The 24720-nt window shown below is 47.5% G+C and overlaps 1 protein-coding gene across 6 annotated transcripts in view; it reads right to left on the bottom strand.

Annotated features, from left to right (window-relative positions):
- Positions 1-3541: 3541 nt before the first annotated feature.
- Positions 3542-24720, bottom strand: part of LOC144730748 (RNA polymerase II subunit A C-terminal domain phosphatase SSU72-like) — a 57053-nt gene continuing 35874 nt past the window's right edge. Inside the window, exons 3-7 of one of the 6 annotated variants that reach the window (XM_078611472.1) lie at positions 17378-17464; positions 15535-15587; positions 13353-13486; positions 9977-10063; positions 3542-5066 (exon numbers count right to left, since the gene is read on the bottom strand). In XM_078611472.1, the coding sequence (XP_078467598.1) occupies positions 5004-5066; positions 9977-10063; positions 13353-13486; positions 15535-15587; positions 17378-17464 (424 nt within the window). In that variant the 3' untranslated portion in view covers positions 3542-5003. Of the gene's footprint in view, positions 5067-9932; positions 10064-10176; positions 10309-13352; positions 13487-15534; positions 15588-17377; positions 17465-24720 lie in introns of those variants that run through there. The other 5 variants (XM_078611474.1, XM_078611475.1, XM_078611476.1 and 2 more) reach the window with 5 other exon arrangements.

The raw sequence follows: 24720 nt of genomic DNA, 5'->3' as shown, positions 1-24720 counted from the left end.
TCAGACCGCATTCCATTCTCTTCCTCTCCCCCCTCCTCTTTTCCGAACATAGATGGACTTGTCCATCTGACCAACTGCCAAATCGTTGTCCGTGGTGCTGACGTTAAGAAAAAAACGCCACTTTTTAAATCCTTTATATTAAGTTCACTTGCTTGCTTGCGCGCTTACGACCGTGCAAATCTTTCGGTCGTTTTTTAACCCACTTCCCGTGATCCAATCGAGCTGACATTTTGCACACAGACTCATTGTGCGTGACAATTTATTTTCGTGAAAAGATGTTTCCAAAATTTTCCACTTTTTAGGAACAATTTTTTTTTCACATTTAATTTAAAATACCAATGTGATAAAAATGAAACTCTTACTCAAGAAAAACAGAAATGAATAATAAAATAAAACCGATGCCACGCATATAAAGGATTTATAGTGAAAAACTTTGTTTTTACGGGTTAATTTTTTTCAATTTTTTTTGCTGTGGATTTCACACCTGATGACGATTGCGAGTGTGGCAGTCGAAACGTCGTGAGAATTGTATTGTTTTATATTTTTATAATTTTATTATTTCCCTTCTCCGTGACTTTACCGAAAGAACCAAGAATATAGCCCTCGTTGTCTTACGGAGAATAGCTTTGTCTCGGCGTGGGAACGAGGCATTGAAATCGCAGGGTCTCAGGATCGCCAGAGGAGACAAGGCACTGCCCGAAACACTCGGGTATTCGGGTACATGGTTTGGCGTTACGCAAGTCACAGCCCTCCGACGTGTTTACGGGCTGCGTCGGTGATGATACACGACATAATACAACATACAAATCGTCGTCTTGGTTCTTTCGGTAAAGTCACGTAGAAGGGAAGTAATAAAATAATACAAATAAAACATAATAAAATAATTCTCACGACGTTTGTGGCAGAAACGTCGTGAGAATTATTTTATTATGTTTTATTTTTATTATTTTATTACTTCCCTTCTACGTGACTTTACCGAAAGAACCAAGAAGATGAATCCCTGCAGTCACGAAAGCTGTAAATCGAAATATAAAAGTTTAGTTTACAGGTTAGTTTACCATTCATGAATCGAATCGTCATCCTCAATCGTATCATTACATTCATATGTACCATTTCTCTGTGAAGTGCATTCGCTAAGGCGCTATGTAAATTACGTTAAGCCAAAATTGAATTACGGAGAAGAATCGTGACGTGTTTATTCCTCTTGCTCTTCCGAACCAAATCCCCCATTAATTTTGATTTTTTTTAAACCCTCGAGCAACTGTTTGCTTAATAGGTTCCAACATAGCTCGTGAGAGACTGGGGTGCCACGGTGGGGAGATGTTAACGACCTCGCCTGGTATGCATAAGGTTCGTGGGTTCGATCGCGACCCTGACGCCTGCTGTACATTCGTAGTCTGCATCTCTCTGTCATCATGAACACGGTGGCTAGGAGATGTTAACTCCCTCGCCTGGTATGCAGGAGATCGTGGGTTCGAACCCGACCCTGACGCCTGCTGCTGTATATTTGGAGTTTGCACGTTCTCCCCGTGGTCGCGTGGATTTTCCTCATGGTCTTCTGGGGTTTTCAGAAGCGACCTGGCCACAAATGATAACTCAACGAAGTGGCTTATCAGGTGGACATTTATAGCAGCCAAAAACTCTAAACGCGTGTTGATTATAAATGAGGGAAAAACTGGAACCGGAGAAAAATCCACGCAGTCACGGGGAAAACACGCAAACTCCAAATATACAGCAGCAGGCGTCAGGGTCGGGTTCGAACCCACGATCTCCTGCATACCAGGCGAGGGAGTTAACATCTCCTAGCCACCGTGTTCATGATGACAGAGAGATGCAGACTCCAAATATACAGCAGGCGTCAGAGTCGAGATCGAACCCACGACCTCCTGCATACCAGGCGAGGGAGTTAACATCTAGCCACCGTGATCATGATGACAGAAAGATGCAGACTCCAAATATACAGCAGGCGTCAGGGTCGGGTTCGAACCCACGACCTCCTGCATACCAGGCGAGGGAGTTAACATCTAGCCACCGTGATCATGATGACAGAGAGATGCAGACTCCAAATATACAGCAGGCGTCAGAGTCGAGATCGAACCCACGACCTCCTGCATACCAGGCGAGGGAGTTAACATCTCCTAGCCACCGTGTTCATGATGACAGAGAGATGCAGACTCCAAATATACAGCAGGCGTCAGGGTCGGGTTCGAACCCACGATCTCCTGCACACCAGGCGAGGGAGTTAACATCTCCTAGCCACCGTGTTCATGATGACAGAGAGATGCAGACTCCAAATATACAGCAGGCGTCAGGGTCGAGATCGAACCCACGACCTCCTGCACACCAGGCGAGGGAGTTAACATCTCCTCGCCACCGTGCTTAAGTCCCCGCTTGCCACTCTCTTTGCCTCCTCCCCGACCCTGTCTCGTGTATATTGTTCTCACCGGTTTTCACAAAAACCCGCTGGCGATGACTCAAGCGCAGGTCACCGGCTCATATTTTGAGACATAAATCAGCCTCCCCGATTCCTTCGCGTGCCAAGAGCTCGCCGTCCAAAGCCGGGAGACGCAAGGCGGTTATTATTATTAGAGCTAGTCAATTGGATTCCACACAATAAAACCTGTCAGCATGAAACCCGATCTCCCGTCGTACGGAATTCTGTTCGTATCATCGCACTCTTGGCGAGGAATAGTCAATTGTTGCCCTATACCACTGCGTGTAATGAATATGAACAATAATGTTGGGCCCTTTGTCTATCCCGCTGCCGGCTAACTCAATTAAGCTAGAAGTGTCTCCCTTGCCTCCCGCTTGCCTAACCTGGTCGCTTTCCTTTCCAGAAATTGCATTTCTCGTATCCCTCATATTGTACCGGGTTATTTAAAAGGCACAATTAGATCGTTGTTAAAATTTCGTCTAGATTTGGTCAAAACATTTATTTTTTAAATACCCGGGGTACTTACAGTGCATATATTATCAGAGTTGTGTGTTTTTTGTTTGCATTCCGACCGCAGGTATTGTGGTCAATGCAAACATGACTCCTTGTGAAAAAAAGGTGTCAGTTTTGTTGCCAGATAAAAGGGTAGCAAAAACAATTATCATATTTTGCTACTGGCAAAGGAGGTTCCAATGGTGTACTTACAACGACTTCATGCAACCCGGGGGGTTGCCAACATATAGGAGGCAATGCTGTTCCACAAAGCGTTGTTGGGTTAATCTTCTTGGTTCTTTCGGTAAAGTCACGTAGAATGGAAATAATAAAATAATAAAAAGAAAACATAAAAAAAGGATTATTTTAATATTTTATTATTTCCATTCTACGTGACTTTACCAAAAGAACCAAGAAGATGAATCCCTGCAGTCACGAAAGCTTTAAATCGAAAGTTGTTGGGTTTATTCAATTGTCTGCTCAAACAACGGAGAGTGAACCGCCGGACGGACGCTTTTGTCGGTCACGGGGGGTCGTTTGGCCATACTTCTCCGTGCATGACCGGTACGAGTGGAAGGGCGCCCAGGTCCAGTTCAGACATCACTCCGTCACCGCTGCCATCGACGGTATTTATTGAATAAAAACAATAATGTTCAGGCCTTTGTCAATCCACTGCTGGATGAAGGCTTCCCATGCTTTCGTGACTGCAGGGATTCATCTTTTTGGTTCTTTCGGTAAAGTCATGTAGAAGGAAAATAATAAAATAATAAAAATAAAACATAATAAAATAATTCTCACGACGTTTCGGCCACAACGCAAGCAGCCGTCTTCAGGTGGAGAACAGGTGGAGAACAGAAGCCGTCTTCAGGTGGAGAACAGGTCTTCTCGACAGACCTGTCGAGAAGACCTGTTCTGCACCTGAAGACGGCTGCTTGCGTTGTGGCCGAAACGTCGTGAGAATTATTTTATAATGTTTTATTTTTATTATTTTATTATTTTCCTTCTACGTGACTTTACCGAAAGAACCAAGAAGATGCTTCCCATGCTGCGTGGATCATGGAGGTTGGATGACCATTGCTTCAAACCACGCTGGTCACTGCAGGTTTGCTTAAAGGGGAGGGGATGGGGGGGGCAGTGCAGGACCGGGTTTCCAATTCTAGATTTGAAGCTTTCGTGACTGCAAGGATTCATACTCTTAGTTCTTTCGGTAAAGTCACGTAGGTAAAAAATGAAATATCAAACACCACCTACACCACCTACGGGGTTATCCACGTCTCGAAATTGAACTCAGGTCGCTGAATTTCGCAGCGCCGCTGTGCCAACCGCTGTTCCCGCCGCTCCACCCCCGGCATGTAAATGATTATTATAATTTTTTTCTTCCCGTACAAGTTTTGCCAGACCTTCACAGCTGCAGTGGTTCGGGCGGCTTATTTAACGCGGGACGACGCGAGTCTTCAGCGCGTTATGAGCCCGGCTGTCAAGCGCATTAGCTGAGTCATGCGCTAAACCGGCAGCCTTTAAAAGGGGGTAGCCTCCTCTGTCACGCAGCAACGTGCACGGCACGGGGGCAAGGCTGGGCTCTGTATCAATAATCAGGAGGGCAGACTCTACACTTCTTTCATCAAAATGACCCCACAGTTTTACCGAATTAAGTTGACATGAGGGCGGAGCGGGTGACTCAGCGGATAGCGGCCTTCCACGCAGACGTAACTCACGGCAGCACACACATCGATCTCTCAGGCGAGTTTCAACCTTCAGGATTCCATCAGCAGAGTCTTGTTTGGTAAATGAATACCGCCGCTGGGTTGCCAGATGTTATTGGCAAGCGCACGGAGGGTCTGTCTACCTCAAGGGGATCCTAAGTCCACACAAACAAGGCTGATGATGCGCTGTCGGGAGCGATATTAAATTAATTATCCCCCCCCCCTATAATGCTTCGCACCAACGCATAACGAGTTTTTTTTAAGTTCAACGATCAGTGTTAATATGGCAGGGTGGTGCATCGGTAACACTTGCGCCTCACAGCATCAGGGGCCCGTGTTCGATTCCCCGACCTCGGGTGCCTTTCTGTATGTTCTCAACATGTTCTCCCCGTGTTCTGAATGGGTTTCTCCCAGGTCCTCTGGTTTTGCTCGCATAGCTACAACAAAAAAAAACAAAAAAAAACGTACAATGTAACTGGCATTGGCCGAAACATCCCAAATGCCGAAAAACAAAACCAGTAAAATTACTCAATTGGGATTCAAGTACACATAGCAGCGACGACATCGTCCTCCAACTGCAAAACCATTACAGGATCCTCATAAAAAAACAATAGTTTCCTGTGTAAACAAGCATAATATTAATAAAATAAGGCAGCAGTCACGAAATAGCAATTAGTTATTAACAACGGCATGTACATGACAATGGTGTTTAATAGAGTGTTGTAATAGGGTGTGTAGGGTTATTATTACTGTGCATGATTGCGTGAAATTGGTCAGCACTTTATGAGCTGAACAAAGGCACCCTAACCAGACGAAGGGTTTGCCGTATCAGATGCATGACCGTGTAGTACAGAAATCACCGGGCCGATACACCTTCATGCACGCAATTCAGAACCTTTGCCGAATCCTACACGGAACCCTCATCCAATACGGGAACTCTTTTCCTTCCACTACAGAACCATCATCTCATTTACCTGTTTGCCAGCCAATACAGGAGAATTATATGATACAGAACTATCTTGTCATCCGATAGAAAACCCTCATCTAAACCCATACAAAACCCTCATCTAAACCCATACAGAACCCTCATCTAAACCCATACAGAACCCTCATCTAAACCCATACAGAACCCTCATCTCATCCGCGTGTTTTTATATGTGGAGGGAAAAACCGGAGGACCCGGAGAAAAATCCACGCGACCACAGGGAGAGAGACAAGCAAACTCTAAATATACAGCTGGTGTCCGGCTCGGGATCGAACCCACGACGTCCTGTAGACCAGGCGAGGTAGTTAACATCTCCTAACCACCGTGATAATGATGAGAGAGAGAGAGAGAGACAAGCAAACTCTAAATATACAGCAGCAGCTGGCGTCCGGCTCGAGATCGAACCCACGACGTCCTGCATAGCAGGCGAGGTAGTTAACATCTCCTAACCACCGTGATAATGATGAGAGAGAGAGAGAGAGACAAGCAAACTCAAAATATACAGCAGCAGCTGGCGTCCGGCTCGAGATCGAACCCACGACGTCCTGCACACCAGGCGAGGGAGACAACATCTCACCGCCACCACCGCCGCTACGGGACAATGCCCTCACTAGACAACCTCAAGGACAACAAACACCGAGTTCAAGCACTTGCAACGAGACCGCAGAATGTATTTAATTAACACGGCGTGACGAGACAGCAAGGGCTCATTTAGAGAATCATTAAGCACTATTTAGCGTTTATTACATTATTATTTATATTGCATATTTACATCGCATTACATCACGGTCGTGTGAATTGGATTGGAAACGCACGAGCTGAGAATTCCGCCAAGATTGAAGTTAAGGTTCTGTGCCAGATGTGTGCAGGGTTTCTCCCGTGGGTGGGTTGAGGTCTGCATCACACGTGGACTGCGGCTCTCTTACCGAATGCGCCAAAACCCTCACTCGCAGCGTGAGGATTTTCTCAGACGGCGACCTTGAACAGTGACGAGTAATCACCATTGCACAACGCTCGACCGCGTACATTGAGACGGCTTTCATTTATTCCACGTGAAAGAGGTGTTCGGCCGAGGACAGACTGGCCACTCGTCACGGGAACGTGGAATTTCCACCAGCAGCAACACTGACGGAGTGCCGCCCTGTGACTGCCCACTCGCCTCTAGCCTCCGTCTCCAAGTCGGCGTTGCCCATCTCAAACGAGCGCATCATCTTCACCGGTGGAAATTCCGCATTATTACGGCAGCGTCCAACCTCTTTCTTAGCACAGCCGTTAATGAACTTTAACGAACGTAAAGAAATGATGACCGAAAGATCGGACCACCCCACACCGAAACCATGATGTGAATTCGCCGTCTGATTCTTTGCCGAGTGCCTTTAACCACAGGGCCACGGCAGCTGGCTCTGTCCGCGTCGCTCCCCCGCACTGTGGTTTATTGGGCCGCGAGCCAATCGCGCGTCAACGGCGGCTCAACTACCGTAGAAAAAAATAAGCTGCAGAAATTCCAGACAAATGAATTTTGGGGAGCCGTGCATTCTGGTTTCGAGCCGCAGAGTGTGACGTGTGGACAGATGCGGCAATCCTAATTGGTACAGGCTGTTACCTACGTACATACGCACGTGTGTCTATACACACACAAAGACAAATAGATACATACGCACATGTCTATAGATACTTAAACCCATGGAATCAAATTATAAAAACTTAAAAATTACCTGGAAATCACTCGATTGGGATTACACGCAGCGGCAGCACCGCCCCGTTACTGTAAAAAACTGGGCAGGACCCTCCAGCAAAAGAGTCTTGAGACTCGGTGGGGCCAGCCCGGGTAAACAAGTGTGATCATTTGCAATTGTGATTTGTAACTTTTGATCCTTATGCCCCCCCCTCCCCCCCGAGGGTTTCGACAGCTCACATTTCAACGTGAGGGGTTGTGTTGTTGTTGTCTTGGTGTGGTCTGATACTTTTTATGTTGCTGCCCATGCTTGCATTTCTTGTTGAAAAATCGGCAGGATTTGATGTACTATAGCAATTTCTACTCATAAGACTTCTTTGTGACTTGCTTACCTTTCCTATACTTTGCACCCTGAATCACTATCCAACCAGCTCCGAGCTCTACCGCCGACCTCAAGTGTGTGAGCTCACGATAAACCAACACTGCCACTGAATATATCGTCAACGTTAGCCAACCTGAATACGACCCGTAGCCATAACTACCACTCGTGAATCACACACACTACGCCCACCCCTAACCAAACTGCCCTAGAAGCTCTACCCCGAACCCAAACTCCACTGGCTAACTGAACACGGCTCTTCCACCCAATCCATAGGCAAACTAGCCAAACACTCGCCCTACCGCTAACAAAACGAGTCAATAAAACACGAACTCTATCCCCTAACCCTCGCCGCACTCGTACTAGCACTAGCACCAACCCCCGGGACTGTCCCCAAACCGAATGCTACCTCTTCTTGGTTCTTTCGGTAAAGTCACGTAGAAGGGAAGTATATTCTTAGGTTTTTTTCGGTAAAGTCACGTAGGTAAAACATCAAAATTAATGAAAATAAAATAAAAACAAAAATCACGTGATGCAGTTAATTCGGCTGTGACGGTCCCACCTGATGACGGAGACTTGTGTTGCCTCCGAAACGTCGTGATTTTTGTTTTTATTTTATTTTCATTAATTTTGATGTTTTACCTAGGTGACTTTACCGAAAAAACCTAAGAATATGATTCCTTGCAGTCAGGGAAGTAATAAAATAAATAAAAATAAAACATAATAAAATAATTCTCACGACGTTTCGGCCACAACGCAAGCAGCCGTCCACAGGTGAAGACCAGGTCTGTCGGGGAGACAGCGTCTGAATGAAACACCACCACGCTTGGAGCGTATATTTAAGTTGGGATGCAAATTCTTTTGTCAAGGCGCCCTTCCCCCCTTCCAACCCAGCTTAAATATACGCTCCAAGCGTGGTGGTGTTTCATTCAGACGCTGTCTCCCCGACAGACCTGTTCTTCACCTGAGGACGGCTGCTTGCGTTTTGGCCGAAACGTCGTGAGAATTAGTTTATGTTTTATTTTTATTATTTTATTACTTCCCTTCTACGTGACTTTACCGAAAGAACCAAGAAGATGAATCCCTGCAGTCACGAAAGCTTTAAATCGAATGCTACCTCTCGGTGTTTTGTCCGGCAGTCTTAAACATTTCCTTTGTCCGTTCTTCACCTTCAAGCGCCCACCGTCACCCAGCCCCCACTCCGCTCCGCTGTGCGCCCGATCCATTCCGACTTTTCACTTTGACCAGTGCCCGCCACTCTGCCATGAGCAAAACGGCAACGTACCGCTCGCTCACTCACTCACTCACTCACCCACCCACCCACCCACTCACTCACCCACCCACCCACCCACCCACTCACTCACTCACCCACCCACCCACTCACTCACTCACTCACCCACTCACTCACTCACTCACCCACCCACCCAGTCACTCACTCACTCACTCACCCACCCACCCACTCACTCACTCACTCACCCACTCACTCACTCACTCACCCACCCACTCACTCACTCACTCACCCACTCACTCACTCACTCACATCTGCTCCCTTCCAAGAGGCGGGGGGTTGACGCTAGGCGCTGGGTTGGAGGGGGGGGGGGGGTACCCTGTGAGGAATTGGGAGAGACGCAGGAGGAATTAATGACTCACTCCGTCTAATTAGTTGCGGCAGACGGGACACCGACGGCTTGTGACATTTTGCTGCGGACCGGCAAAAACACGCGAGGTTGCGTTGCGCAATCACGTGCGTGACCCCTCCCCCCCCCCCACCCCCTCCCCCCACCCCACCCCCCTGTGACCTTTGGCGGTGATCAATTCTCTTCCCTTTTGTCGCGACCGCAATAACCGGGGTTCACTGGCGCAGCGGCACGGCTGGCGAGTGTGCAGGCGGTGCAACTGCATCGCGGCCCACGGGCTGGAAGGATCCCCCAGACGACGCACGAGGGTGGGGGGGGGGCAGTGGGGGGAGGTGGAGGGGGAGCTGGGGGGGGGGGGGCGTCCCATTTAATTCCTTGCACCAGGGACCCGGCACTGCAATGGCATCGTCTCGGGCACTCGGTGCGGCCATCCATGAGCAAGCTCAACGCCAGCCGAGTGTCAGCCAAGTGTCATCTCGGTTGGCAGTTAAACGGAACTAATTGGGGGGCATGGTGGAAAGGCGGCGGGGGAGGTGCCAGTGCAAGATGGGATGCCTCCCATCTCAAGCCCCACCCCCCCCACCTCGTGAATCTCAGCACCCCCCCCCCCCCAAAAGCTCCTCGTACCCGCGGAGAGAAAACCCCCCACTCCGCCATCAGTAGAAGCACACCGTGTGCAGAATCAGCTTCCCGCTCTTCTCCTCAAAGTCCTGCACGAGTTCGTCGATCTCATTGTCCAGGTCCTCGGTGAGCTGGATCTGCAGCTCGCGAATGAGACGGCACAAACAAACAACAAAGAGACAAAGATGCCACCCCGTGTAGCCTGTAACAGACTGTTGGGCCAAGTGCTGTTAGCGAGTAGCAGCAGTACCTATGAACCACGCCCGGCCGCCTTTGGCTCCCCAGTGGTTATGTTTACACACCGCACCAGGTGCTCTGCTTTTTGTTGGTTAGTTTGCTGTCCTTCCTCCGCACCTCCAATGAGCACAGTTGGCTACGTACGCTGCGAAAGAAGTTCAACATTCATGCATACATTCATTTGAGGCTGAGTCGACCTAGGAGGAGGACCAGGACCGGTTCAGATATTCGTCACTCGTGTTGACCACGAGCAGGAATCGAACTTGGGTCACCGAGTTCGTAGCGCAGCGTGCTAACCATTGCACCACCGCTCCCCACACACACACACAAACAGACGCATGCACAAGTGACGTCAAGGGGACAAGTGGTGGCAGAGGAGCGATGTTAATGAAGGTTATGGCTGTGTTCGGCGGTTAAATGAGGTGAAGGTGCTGAGATCAAGAGGTTACCATGGGCCTGAACTGCCAATCCTACCACACCTTGCCAATGATTCCTTTCCGCTAGATTGCGTAGCTGTTACACGTCCAACACATCCTTCAACGGCCACTTTTACAGTTACTGCCACAGAAGAGAGTCGCAAACGTACCCGTACCCGTTCCCTACCCGAAATGAGTGACAAACAGTTTCTCACCAGTGACTCACGGCCGACCCGTACCCGGCCGCACCAGGGTCGCAAACGGCTACCCGTACCCGGCCGGGTACGGGTAGCCGGGTATCGGGTAGGGTACGGGTATCGGGTAACCGGTTGCGAACTCTGCGCCACAGTCAGCAACCACCAACACCACCGTCACTCTGGGAGCCACTCCAATGCCCTCCTCCTCCACCCTGCACACGTGGCCCCCGAACCAATCGCAACCACCTCCTCCTCCCGATGAAATCTACACTGCTTTTCATGCCACGTGCAATTCCACAAACCGAAAGAAATTGCAAAAAGCGCAAAATTACCACCGTTAAATCGTGAAGCACCGAGCACTTCGCTACGAGCCTCAGGACCCACATTTAACCGCGGTCTGTCTCTCCGCTAAAGTAAACAGTAACGACGGTGCTGTTATTTGTCAAACGTTTCTTGAGAAGCCCTTCTTACGCTCGTGGGGCACGGCGGGGCGGGGGGGGGTATCGTGAGGAGCGCTGAATGTCGCCCCGTGATTTATTTAAAGTTCCGCGCAGCGAGCGTTCGTGGAACGTGTCACGGCCCCGTGCCGTGTTGATGCCGAACGATGCTCCACTTTTATTAACGCGCGGGAGCCTCCCTGTGTCAAGCTCAAGTTAATGGGTAGACGTGATGAGAAGATGACTTCGGATTGAAAACGTTGCCGTGTGCATGGGAAATTAAGCGGTGGCGTAAGGGCAAATATAAGATTTTTTTTCTCTTATAAATAAGTTACAGCCCTTTGTTAATCCACTGCTGGGTGGAGGAGGCTTCCGCCATGGTTTGTTGGTTATGGCGGATGTTTCACCATACTTCTTCACACTAGTCAGTGCGCTTTGGTCAAGGTCGGGGGCCCAGGACCAATTCAGATACCGCTCGCTAACTCGGCTAGCCGCGGCTGGGAGTTGAACTTAACTCGTGAGGTTCAGAGCGCAGTGTGCCAAACAGTGCAACCACGACTTCATACACATACTAGCTTTACTACCCGGCTTCGCCCGGGACTTGGATTCTCGACGCCCGGCCGTCTTTGTCTCTCCAGTGGCGATGTTCACACCACGGTTACTCGTTTGAGGCTGAGTCGACCTAGGGGAGGCCCAGGACCGGTTCAAATGATCGTCACAGGTGGTGGTAGTAAGTGGGAATCGAACTCGGGTCGCCGAGTTCATAGCGCAGCGCACTAACCACTACACTACCGCTCGCCCCACACACGCGCCCCCCGTCCATAGGTACACATACACGCGCTCACCACTCACCCTCAACACTCACCCTCACCACTCAGCACTCACCCTCACCATTCACCCTCACCACTCTCCCTCACCACTCTCCCTCACCACTCATCCTCACCAATCACACCCTCACCAATCACCACTCACCACTCACCCTCAACACTCACCCTCACCACTCACCACTCACCCTCACCATTCACCCTCACCACTCTCCCTCACCACTCATCCTCACCAATCACACCCTCACCAATCACCACTCACCACTCACCCTCAACACTCACCCTCACCACTCACCACTCTCCCTCACCACTCTCCCTCACCACTCATCCTCACCAATCACACCCTCACCAATCACCACTCACCACTCACCCTCAACACTCACCCACACCACTCACCCTCACCAGTCACCCTCACCACTCAACCTCCCCTCACCACTCACTAATCACCACTCACAATCGCCACTCACAACCGCCCTCACCATTATATTTTTGCCCCAGTCAACGCCGGATATTTCCCATTCGTAGCAGTTTATATCAACTCTATAAGCAACTTATATTAAACAGGAAGCGCGATCCTAAAGTAATTTACAACCTTCGATTAGTCCTTTGTGCGATTCAAAGAATCGATTCCTGGCATGTTGGGGGTTTACATTTTGAATGATAGAGTTTCATTTTCATTGTTTTTTTATTTTTTCAGGAGTTTTTAATTACATTTTTGCCCCGGTCAACGCCGGATATTTCCCGTTCGTAGCAGTTTATATCGACTTTAAGCAACTTATAGTAAACGGGAATCGTCCGAATGTAAAGGAATCTACAACCTTCGATTCCTTTGCGCGATTCAGAGAATCGATTCTTGGCGCGTCGGGTTTAAAAGTAATTACACAGTTGTTTTTTCATTGGTATGTAATGTTTGAAAGTTTTCATAAGATTTTAAATGTATTTTCCCCCCAGGCAACGCTGGGTATATCGAGTTTATACGACAATTGCGTGCGCATATTTTTAATGGGAATTAAAAATGGCGTCCACCCGGCAGCGAATGCGTCGCTACCCGTTGCCAGGGGCAACCGCCGTCCAATGAAACTGCGTATGGTCCGGCGACACACAGACACACACACAGACAGACAGATTTGCGATTTTATATATATAGATACCTCGCCCGTGTCACTGTGCGACGCTGCGTGTGTTGGCATGTGGGCAACCCTGCCCACGTTAACGTGCTACGCCACCCGGGTTACCGTGCAGTCGCCCGGGTTACTGTGCAGTCGCCCGGGTTACCGTGCTATGTCGCCCGTGTGTTACCGAGGAGCGCACTCACGCATTGGCAGAGCTCGCAGATGAGGAAGGCGCCGAGCGTCGCGTCCTCGTGGTTGTCCTGCACGTCCACGTTGATGACATGCACCGGCTGGAAGCTCTCCTGCTCACGGCCGCTCAGGTCTGCTCGACAGAACGCTGACAGATTGGTTGTGGGAACGGGATCTCCCTGTTTATAGCGGAGGAATCCGATGAGCTATGAAGTGCTTTTTCACAGATGTCCAAAGGAGGTCAGAACGTTACAACAAACGATACGCCAACACGATAGGATTGCACAGTATAGGAAAGGTAAACAAAGCACTGTAACAAAACGATTTTTTATATTCTAGAGTTGAAGTTTTCGCGACTGATAAATCAGCAGTTGTCCTGCTGTATTGGTTCCGCCTGATGACGGTCGCTTGTGCTGCGATCGAAAGGTCGTGATTTAATTTAATTTATTTTATACCTACGTGACTTTACCGAAAGAACCAAAGAGTATTTTTATATGACCAGGTAAAGCCAACTGAGCTGTATTATTACCTTCTTTTTAAGAAGCGACCTGGCCGCAAATGATCGCTCAACCAAGCGGCTTATGACGTGGAAATTTATAGCAGCAAAAATAATATAAATACGTCTTCTTGGTTCTTTCGGTAAAGTCACGTAGAAGGGAAATAATAAAATAATAAAAATAAAACATAATAAAATACAATTCTCACGACGTTTCGGCCACAACGTAAGCAGCCGTCCTCAGGTGAAGAACAGGTCTGTCGGAAAGACAGCGTCTGACCTGTTCTTCACCTGAGGACGGCTGCTTGCGTTGTGGCCGAAACGTCGTGAGAATTATTTTATTATGTTTTATTTTTAGAATTTTATTATTTCCCTTCTACGTGACTTTACCGAAAGAACCAAGAAGATGAATCCCTGCAGTCACGAAAGCTTTAAATCGAAATATAAATACATTTTCTCAAGCAACGGGGACGCCTGGGGTGGTGGGCTCTGTGAGGCCCAGTCGAGTCAGGTTCATGCACGGATTTATTTTTAAATGTTTTTTATTGGAGCGCAATAAGAAGCCTGTACGGAGCACAGACCGCGACGCAGCGAGGGTGTACAGAAACTCCGCTGACGCAGGTTCCCGAACGCTGTGCTCCAGAGTTTAGAGAGTTGATGTGTTTAACCAGGTGAGATCTCATCGGGATAAGTCTCATTGCCAGAGTCAACTGCCTACCGAACCACGGACATTTCAATAAAGTATCACCGATGGTATTTCAAACATATTATCATTATGTATGCAGGAAAGCCTCGCTGCCAAGAGAGGTGATCATCGTGTGGTGCTCGGTTTAATCTAATTCCAATTTCTCATCTAATTATATTTAAAGAGCGGTGTTTGAAGTAGCTTACAAAGCGGTGACACCAAATTGAATGATGCAGTTGACAGGGGCGTGCTACAAGGATTGAGAAATGAGTGACAGAGATAGAGGGGCACTTAGGCATGTTGAACTTCTTTTGCACCGTACGTAGCCAACCGTGCTAATCGGAGGTGCGGGGGAAGGACAACCAACTAAACACAAAAAGCGGTTCAAGGAAAGGCAGGGAGGGGAGGGATGGGAAGGAGTGAACGGGCGAGGGGAGGGAAGAGATTGGAAGAAGAGGTGTGGCTTTGAGAGAGAAATGGAAGGCGATTAAGGGGGACTGTTGAATGTGCAACTGAAGTTCATGACGGGGAGATGCTTCGATATTTTGAAAATGTAAAGAATGTAAAGCGAGAGGACACAATACAGGTTTTTTTGGGTTAGATCATGTAAATATATCGTTAAACCCGCCATCACCAGACACAGCCAACTAGTAAGGTTTGTCACGTAAACAGAACGTGCCAATTCGTTACTACACCGGTTTGTTGGAGAGCAAAGCCACAACATTTACAAGCCGAGTACGACGTTTCGCCAGTAAATACAACCAGCATCATCAGGCGACGGCAAGATTTGGGGAGAAATCCTCCAGTTTCGTTCCTTAAATAGAGGGGTAGATGTGATGACGTTGTAGATTTGCTCTGCTGTACACTACTGTGTTGGGTGGTGGCGGGTTTAGCGACGACACATTTATAACTGTATTCACGCGATCTAACTAAAAAAACCTGTATTATGGATTATATTGGTCGCAAAAGTCTCCTACGTGTCAAACCGAGAGAGGACAATGCCATGGCCTCTTACCTTCCACGACCTGGTCGTAAACCCGTTCCTCACACGTCAGGATCAGGTCAAACCTAACGTACGACACGCACATCCCAGTGTCAAACATGTGGAGCGCATGAGATTTTGGAAAAAAAACTAGTGCCGACCCTCCGCTAGGTCGACTCAGCCTTTAATGAGTACCGAGTGTGGTGTGTTAAACATCAGCATTGTGAAGAGATGGCTGGGTATAGCGGTGACCATAGCACCCTCTAGCCAATCTGTGTAAGGCCATAACATTTGAATCGTTTTGTGGATAGGTACACAGATGTGTGCATGTGTTTATCTCTGTGTGTGCGTAGCTACGTGGGTGTACATCCGTGAACACGTGTACAGACGCATGTTTGATAATTGTTTTTTTACCCTTCTATCTGGCAACAAAACTGACACCTTTTTTACAAGGAGTCATGTTTGCATAGACCACAATACCTGCAGTCATAATGCAAACAAAAAACATAACTCTGATAATGTATGCACTGTCCTTGAAGTTGATTGGTCCACACCCGAGACAGCTTTCCTTAGAGCCTAGTCTCACGTGGTGTTGGACCAGATGACGCCAAAAAAAGGTGTCAGTTTTGTTGCCAGATAGAAGGGTAAAAAAACAATTGTCATATTTTTTACTGGCAAATGAGGTTCCAATGGTGTAGACGCATGTTTGTCGAGATGTGTTTCCATGCTAACCACTCGGTGACCCGAGTTAGAATACTGGGCCCACGGTTAACATCAGTGACGAGTGATAGCTGCGTCGGTCCTGGGCGTGCCCCCCCCTCCCCCCCGCTTCACCAACTTGCACTGACCAGCGTGGTCCCAACTACCACTACAACGGACACAGTTGAAACTAAACTACTAAACTGAACTATTTTTTTTTCATTTAAAGCTTTCGTGACTGCAGGGATTCATCTTCTTGGTTCTTTCGGTAAAGTCACGTAGAAGGGAAATAATAAAATAATATAAAACAATTAAAATTCTCACGACGTTTCGACTGCAACACGAGCAAAATCCCCAGCAAGAAATGTTTCTTGCACGGTATATCTTGCCGTGGATTTCACACCTGATGATGATTGCTTGTGTTGCAGTCGAAACGTCGTGAGAATTTTAATTGTTTTATATTTATATTATTATTTCCCTTCTACGTGACTTTACCGAAAGAACCAAGAATATAAACTATGTTTTTTACTTTACTGGGTAAGGCCCACTGAGCTACGTAGCTCTTTTTCAGAAGTGACCTGGCTATCACAAATTATAGCTCAACGAAGTGGCTCATCACGTGGAAATGTATAGCATCAGCCAAATACTCTCTAGGTACGTTGATTCTAAAGGCCCAGGAAAAAAAACGGAGGACCCAGAGAAAAAATCCACGCGACCACGGGGAGAGAGACATGTAGACTCCAAATACACAGCAGGCGTCAGGGTCGGGATCGGACCCACGACCTCCTGTATATCAGGCGAGGCAGTCAACATCTCGCCACCATGGTGAGTTTGGGGAGGCCTTCTTCCAGCAGACATTGAGTTGAAATATATCGTAATTCAGATGTCCGTCAAGAGGCATCTCTTGTCAGTAATTACAACCCACCAATGGCTCCGTGGCATATTTAGCCCTCTTGTCTGGTAAGGCTCCATATATATACCCTGTCAATAAAAAAAAAACAATCCCCAGTTTTGAGGGGAGATTGTTGGCACTGCCTTGCTCATCCTTGCACCAGTTTTGTTTCTCGAGTTATAGTCATGATGGACAAACGACGAAGGACAAACGCCTTTCAACGAATCGACAGCGGTATGACGATAATCTGGTGATGCACGATGGGAGTGAAAGTGGGAGGCAAACCTTTCGGGGCACTCTTGGAAGCGTTCTGGGCACGGCTTGATGCGTCGGTTGCGGTCAAGCATGTGCAGGATTCCGTTTTGTGTGTATCTATCATCGCGGAGGGTCCGGTTAGGTTAGGAAATTAAGGAACAAGTGTACATAGGCTGGGAGAGATGAGAATAAACCAAATATGTACACAGTACATATTTTGTAGATAACACACAACCTCCGTGTAAATATGCAAAACTATCAGCGTTTCCAAGAAGAGGTGCATTGTGGTCCGCTTGTCTCAGGTAACGATCATAATAGATTTAAGCAAATGACTGATAGGCACCGGTAATGCAGTGATAGACAGCTGTGGACTTGTTTGGTCCTGATTAGGACTCATCAGCACGGTATATTTTTATCGTCATTTACAAATCTGAGCATGTATTATCCCCGTAAGAGGTTTTTTTTGGGTTAGATCGCGTAAATATAAATGTGTCATTAAACCCGCCACCGCCCGACACAGCCAATTACTAAGGTTTGTCACGTAAACAAAACATGCCGAATCGTTACTTGTGTAGTGACATAGCGCTGACTGTTGTACAGCAGCTGCAACTGCAGGTGGGCACTTAGCGCACACGCCGTTGAACATATACACGGTGTGTGTGCCGGCAGGGCGGAGGAACTGGGGCAAGGGTCACGGTAGACCTCGTGGGGAGGCCCCTGGAACCCTCTGGTGGGTTCGAGAAGGGAGGCGTGGCTAGGGCGGGGCCAAGCGTGGCTAGGGCGGAGCCAAGCGTGGCTAGGGCGGAGCCAAGCCACGCCGAGGGGAATAAAAGCAGTGGAGAGCGAGAGCTCCGGGCTGTCGGTTCTGGGAGTGGACTCGTCTCGTCGTCGCTGTCGTCGCTGCCGCCTTCGCCTGATCATTGAGCAGCCGGAGAGAAGTTGGCTGTTTTGGTCGACGCCGTTGGTGCAGCGCAGACAGGGTCGTGTCTGGGCCGGGTCGTGCGGCCGCGTGGTCGTGAGAGAGGAGGGGCCGGAGTTGGTGGCGTGAACTCGACAACAACAATAAAAGTTAAGTACGGTGCCTCCTGCAACTACCTCGTCTCCGACTGAGTGTGTGTGCGATGCACGCCACCCGCGCACACACACAAGCCTCGAGCAGGAGGAAGAAGAGACCTACGACACTACACTAGTACAGCACACCGGTGTGTTGAAGAGTAAATCCACAACATTTACCATTCGAGGACGACGTTTCTTCAGTAATTACAACTAGCCAGTCGTGAAAGCCTCCGTGTTAAGTTTTATTTTCCCCAAGTTCAACCCAATTCATGTCACGAAACGAAAATTCCATTTGGATCTCTCGCAGAGCAGTACAAATATTTACTTTAGACAACGACTCATGGAAGTGGATATCACAAAGCCATCTCTGGGATCCCATTAAGGGGCCTCTCTTGTGCTTAGTAGGGGCAGCACTTTCACACTTGCCCTGCCACCGAGAGTAATGCAGATCGAATGACCGTGAATATTTTTTTATCATCGCAGCTTGAATGATTCAAATTGAGCACAGAGACAAATTGAATGTTTCGCAGTCATTGGTGACCAGGGCTGAGACCAACAATCCACGACACGTGAGGACCCGGTTTAACCACAGATGGCTGCCTCGATTCGAACCGAGGATATGAGCAGTGCCAACTCGGCACTGGCCTCTGAGGTACCCGGCTAAGAGGTTCGAGGTAAATTGTAAAAATCAACAACACGAGGTTATCACTATGAATGTTACCGATGCCACCACACCACGCCATCACTTCCTTTGTGAAAGACCCTGCATATGTTGCACGAACGACACCTGATTTCCGGTGTTTGTCCAGTTTCATCACCGCCACCACCATCTTGCTCTAGGTGTCCCGCATGATTGCTGATCCTTGGGTGCTGCGAAGAGGTCGAAAACGGGTTTTGATTCCTTACCCGTACCCGGCCGCAACAGGGTCGCAAATGGGTACCCGTACCCGGCCGGGTACGGGTACCCGTTCCCTACCCGTACCCTACCCGAAATGAGTGACAAATGGTTACTCACCAGTGACTCACGGCCTACCCGTACACGTACCCGGCTGCACCAGGGTCGCAAACAGGTACCCGTACCGTACCCGGCCGGGTATGGGTAGCCGGGTATCGGGTAGGGTACGGGTATCGGGTACCCGATTGCGACCTCTGGTACTGCGCTAACGAATTTCTCTGTAAAATTGCCCTCCTCCACGCTGCATAGTCTCCTACCGATCACTTTGCAGCCAGCTATGGCTGCAGGGTTTGGTGGTACATGTTGTTTACGTCGTTAATTGTGAAAATTCGGTCACAGTTCCTATGATCACTGTTTTATTGCTTTATTTTGGTGATTTTCGAAAAGTTTTTTGGTTTGGCCATGTTTGTTTGTTGTAGTACAGAGTTAGACTGATGGCTTAATCTAAGTTGTCTTGTGGTTGTTGTTGTTGTTTGACTTGCATCCCACTGGGATTTTTGCACACAGCGTTGGTGTACGGTGCTTTTTCTGCAATATTTTGTTGTCTTTTCTTGGATTTTCTGTTTGCACATAGTCACTTAAACATGTTTCTTGTTCATGTTTTTGTTTTTTGTTTGTTGCGGTTGCACCCGATTCAAGAGCCGAATGGCTCACAGGGCTATACCTAATAAATGAAACTTGAAAACTTGAAACTTTGTCCTCTTCAGTAATCATACAACGCTCTCCTGCCACGCAGCAAGGCTCTAACCGTCTTAGTAACCATTTAACAAAATTACCATTTTATAAATTACAACGAAACACCTGGTAAGGATGCTGCCCCCCCCCCCCCCCCCCCGGTAGACTCCTCCTGGAACTCTACTGGGCAGCACGTCCAACTGGGCAAAGACCCCAGGGCCGGCCCACGACACGCTGCCGGGACGATGTTGCTTGGCTGGCCTGGGAACGCCTGGGAATTCCTCCGTCGCCAGGGAAACGGAGGTGTGGACCGCCACTACTCAACACGCTGCCGCCGCCGCGACCCTCGCCAGGACAAGCGGATTCAGAAACGAACAATTAATCATTCATGCATTTTTTACCGCTCTCGCTTTTTCAAACAACCTGATCGAATTTCGTTAATTCATTTGTTTTTTTTTTTCACACTGTTACACCCGTGCATTCGCCAATGACGTTGCGTTCCTTTAAGTTTCAAATGTACAACACAACTGAGTAGAGCGAGGATGGAAAGTTGATTTAATCGACAACAAATTCTTAACAATTACTTTTTTTGCAACGGGACCCGCGGTAATTACGGTAATTACCGCGGGTCCCTTTGGAAACGATGGCCGCCCTCACATTCTGCCTCACAAAGGCCGGAAACCCCCCTACAAGCCACGCCCAGCGTGACGCGGGGAATGGTGACGATGACATCACCAAACCTTGCTCATCACCCACTTTCCCCCCCCCCTTTCCCCTAACTATTTTCATGTTATCCGGTTAGTCGCGTAATCGAACGGAACATCCGTAGTGATTTATTATTAAAATAATTGTACATCCCACCTCCTCAGCAGCGGACTGCCTGCATTGATCGACATGTATGTATGCCAATACTCTGCTGTATAAACAGCTGCTCATTCCGTTGTCAAATCCCTGCAACCCGAGATGTGACTGAAGCACTCTTCTGCCATTCCGCGCCCCCAAAAGGGAAACTTGGAAAGTCTCAACGAGCCTGGGGCGGTCATCGGCCACACACCTTCAAGGCGGAGGGTTCGTCTCTCCATAGGGTCCGCTGCTTGACGAGGACTTTCCTGCAACGCGTGGGCCCTGGGGGGTTATTTGAGCCGCATTTAAGCGCGCTGGTCAGCGCGGGTTGGCGAGGTCGGGGAGTATCGACGATTGGAGCAGAGGGCCAGAATAAAGTTGATTTGGTCGTACAGCCCTCTGCCGCTAACGTCGCCCCGCGGCAGCCTGCAACATCTGTTTTATGCACCGAGGTCGTTCATCCGTAACAATATATATCCAGGTTCAATTTCTGCTGAGCTTTGGAAATAATAATGACATTTATAACGCGCCAGATGTTGCAGAAAAGTCAACAACTCAGAGGCGCGGAGCCAAGCTCAGGGCTGCTCGAAAGCCCTGAGCCAACACAGATAAGAAGAAGAAGCCTTCAGATGTTTCTTGAAAGTAGTCAAGAGTGCATTTGATGTTGCGGACGTGTAAAGGGGATAGCGTTCCACACCGAGGGTGGTTTTGTCGTTGGTGACTTCCCACGCTGTGGTAACTCAGTTTGATGAACTATCAGGGGACTACGTTGCCGAGCCAACCCTTGAACGGGGTTTGAACTCAGGGGGTTTCATATCACGAGTGAAGCGCTCCAATCGCGGCAAACACCCCAGCTGAATAGAGAGCGGAACCCTGTGGCGTTTTAAGGGTAAAACAATATACCGTACAGCAGCACGCTGCTCTGTATCTCCACAAACATATGGGGGTCACGGTGGCAAGATGCCAACTACCTCGTCTGGAATGCAGGCGAGGTAGTTGGTTCGATCCTGCCCTGACAATGCCTGCTGTATATTTGGAATCTGCATGTCTCTCTCCCCGTGGTCGTGTGGTTTTTTTTCCGGGGCCTCTGGTTTTTCTCTCCACATTTAGAAACATTAGTTTCGAGTATTCTGCTGCTATAAATGTCCACGTGATAAGCCACTTCGTTGAGATATCATTTATAGCCGGATCGCTTCTGGAAATAAAAAGTAATATAGTTCAGTGGGCCTTACCTGGTAAAATAAAATGTTTTTTATCATTTAGTTAAATATATATACGGAAGTGTAACAAGGCCTTTACATGCAATGTTATCATATTTGCCCGAACAATCAAATTTCATATTGAATCACTGTCTGGCAAGCAAGAACATCAATGTTTTTATAGGTAACAATGCAAGTAACAACATTATAGTTTGTTCTCGATGAGCAGCATTATCAGTTAAATTAATTTACAAATTTTCGATTTAAAGCATTCGTGACTGCAGGGATTCATCTTCTTGGTTTTTTCGGTAAAGTCACGTAGAAGGGAAGTAATAAAATAATAAAAATAAAACATAATAAAATAATTCTCACGACGTTTCGGCCACAACGCAAGCAGCCGTCCTCAGGTGGAGAACAGGTCTGTCTACTTGACAGACTAAAAATAAAACAGACCTGTTCTCCACCTGAGGATGGCTGCTTGCGTTGTGGCCGAAACGTCGTGAGAATTATTTAATTATGTTTTATTTTTATTATTTTATTACTTCCCTTCTACGTGACTTTACCGAAAGAACCAAGAAGATAATTTACTAATGTAGTGCTTTAGGGTGGCCAGCAGAAAGTGGTGGAGCAAGTAGGTTGCTGACCTCCTCTGTGTATTTTTGAGTGTATTCCAACGTTTCGCCAATTCCTTAAGGAGTAAAAAAAAAGTATGGGGAAACCAGGCGACCTGGTTGAAACACACCCATAACAGTGGGAAACACTCAAATATCTGATATACGATGTAGTGGGATGATCCAAACATGCTGATACCACGGAATAGCCACTTGACTGGCACACTGAGATCCTGAGTTCACATCCAGGTTTTGGCTGGCCATGATCTGAGCCTAATGACCGCACAAAAAATCCATCACGTTAAATTTGGTTCTGCATTTGATTGCTTATATAGAATTTAAACAATCGGTTTGATTGTTACATCATAAACATTACTCGGAGTTGTAGATTTGAAGCTTTCGTGACTGCAAGGATTCATACTCTTAGTTTTTTCGGTAAAGCCACGTAGGTAAAATATTTAATTAAAATTAATAAAAGTAAAATAATAACGTCGTGATTTATTATTATTTTATTAATTTTAATTTCATTTTTTACCTACGTGACTTTACCGAAAAAACTAGGAGTATTACTCGGAGTGGCAGAGTGGGCGGGAAATGTGCTTTGTCATACTTTGTGGACCAGAGGTCAACTTGAAAGGAATCCCAGATGGAGCTCCATAATATCCACTTCTGTGCGCCGTTCTCTGAAACTAAACGGGTTGCATACTCTTAGGTTTTTTCGGTAAAGTCACGTAGAAAAAATAATAATAATAAAATAAAATAATAAGAAATGAAAACAACTCAATTGATTTATTATTATTTTATTCTATTCTTATTTTTTTTACCTACGTGACTTTACCGAAAACGCCTAAGAGTATGAATCCTTGCAGTCACGAAAGCTTCAAATCTAGAATAAAGGGGTTGCAATCTGAACGGATCCTCCACCTTGGGGGCGTGGCGCCAATTGCGCAATCGTTACAAAGTGCAACGTCGAATACGTCTCCAGGAATCACGCATCGGTGTGACTCTCATGCCACAGTCATCGCCGCGGCGAATGTATATAAATCGTGTGCCACACAGGGCGGATAAGAGGAGAGGCCTAATGAAGTGATGTCAGAAGCAGTGTCGTTACATCACCTTTCCGGGACCATTCTCTACCCCGCTGCCGACAGAGCTCCTAACAGTAAATCTGTCGTGGCGCGAGGCCAACGGCACACACAGAATTGGAAAAGATAAAAATCCACCTCGAAAGAGAGAGAGAGTTAAAGACAAGTCGGCAAGCTACTTGCTGTACTTGCATCAAAAGGCGACGTAGAAATCTGCAAGTAAATCACGAACGAATACAGAACTTTTCAATTTAAAGCTTTCGTGACTGCAGGGATTCATCTTCTTGGTTCTTTCGGTAAAGTCACGTAGAAGGGAAGTAATAAAATAATAAAAATAATTTTCACGACGTTTCGGTTGTGGCCGAAACGTCGTGAGAATTATTTTATTATTTTTTATTTTATTACTTCCCTTCTACGTGACTTTACCGAAAGAACCAAGAAGATGAATACAGAACTGTCACGATTTCCACCATCTCCACATTGCCGAAGGATTGTGGCGATTCGGGGGTTACAAATTGACGAATCGGCTGTTGTGCAATTAGACTCTATAGTGTCTGATAATTTCCATCGGATGTGGAAACCATATCATCGATTAAAATGGATACGCGTGCTCAGAATACAAAGAGGGAATTGTGCATTTAGGAATCGATTATTTACCATTAAGTCAATCTATTGTAAATGGGAGGTAAATATTACACATAAGCAAAAAAGAATGAATGAGACAAAACAAGACAAGAGGCAGATAAGACAAAATACAATGCTTAGGTGGGGTGGTTGAACCATTACATGCCTCGTTTCCAAGAAACAATCACAACAATCGTGAATCTTACAAGAATTCCTGCGCACGTAATTTCGACGCGCGTAACAGCGAGCGACTGGAAAAACGTGGGGAGGGCCCCTCGTCAAGCTGTGGAATGCCTCGCGCACGTACATCGCGAGCCCAATCGCT

The sequence above is a fragment of the Lampetra planeri genome, chromosome 36, assembly GCF_965212315.1.
Source record: "Lampetra planeri chromosome 36, kcLamPlan1.2.h2, whole genome shotgun sequence".
NCBI lineage: Eukaryota > Metazoa > Chordata > Hyperoartia > Petromyzontiformes > Petromyzontidae > Lampetra > Lampetra planeri.
This window is presented reverse-complemented; position numbering and strand designations above follow the sequence as displayed.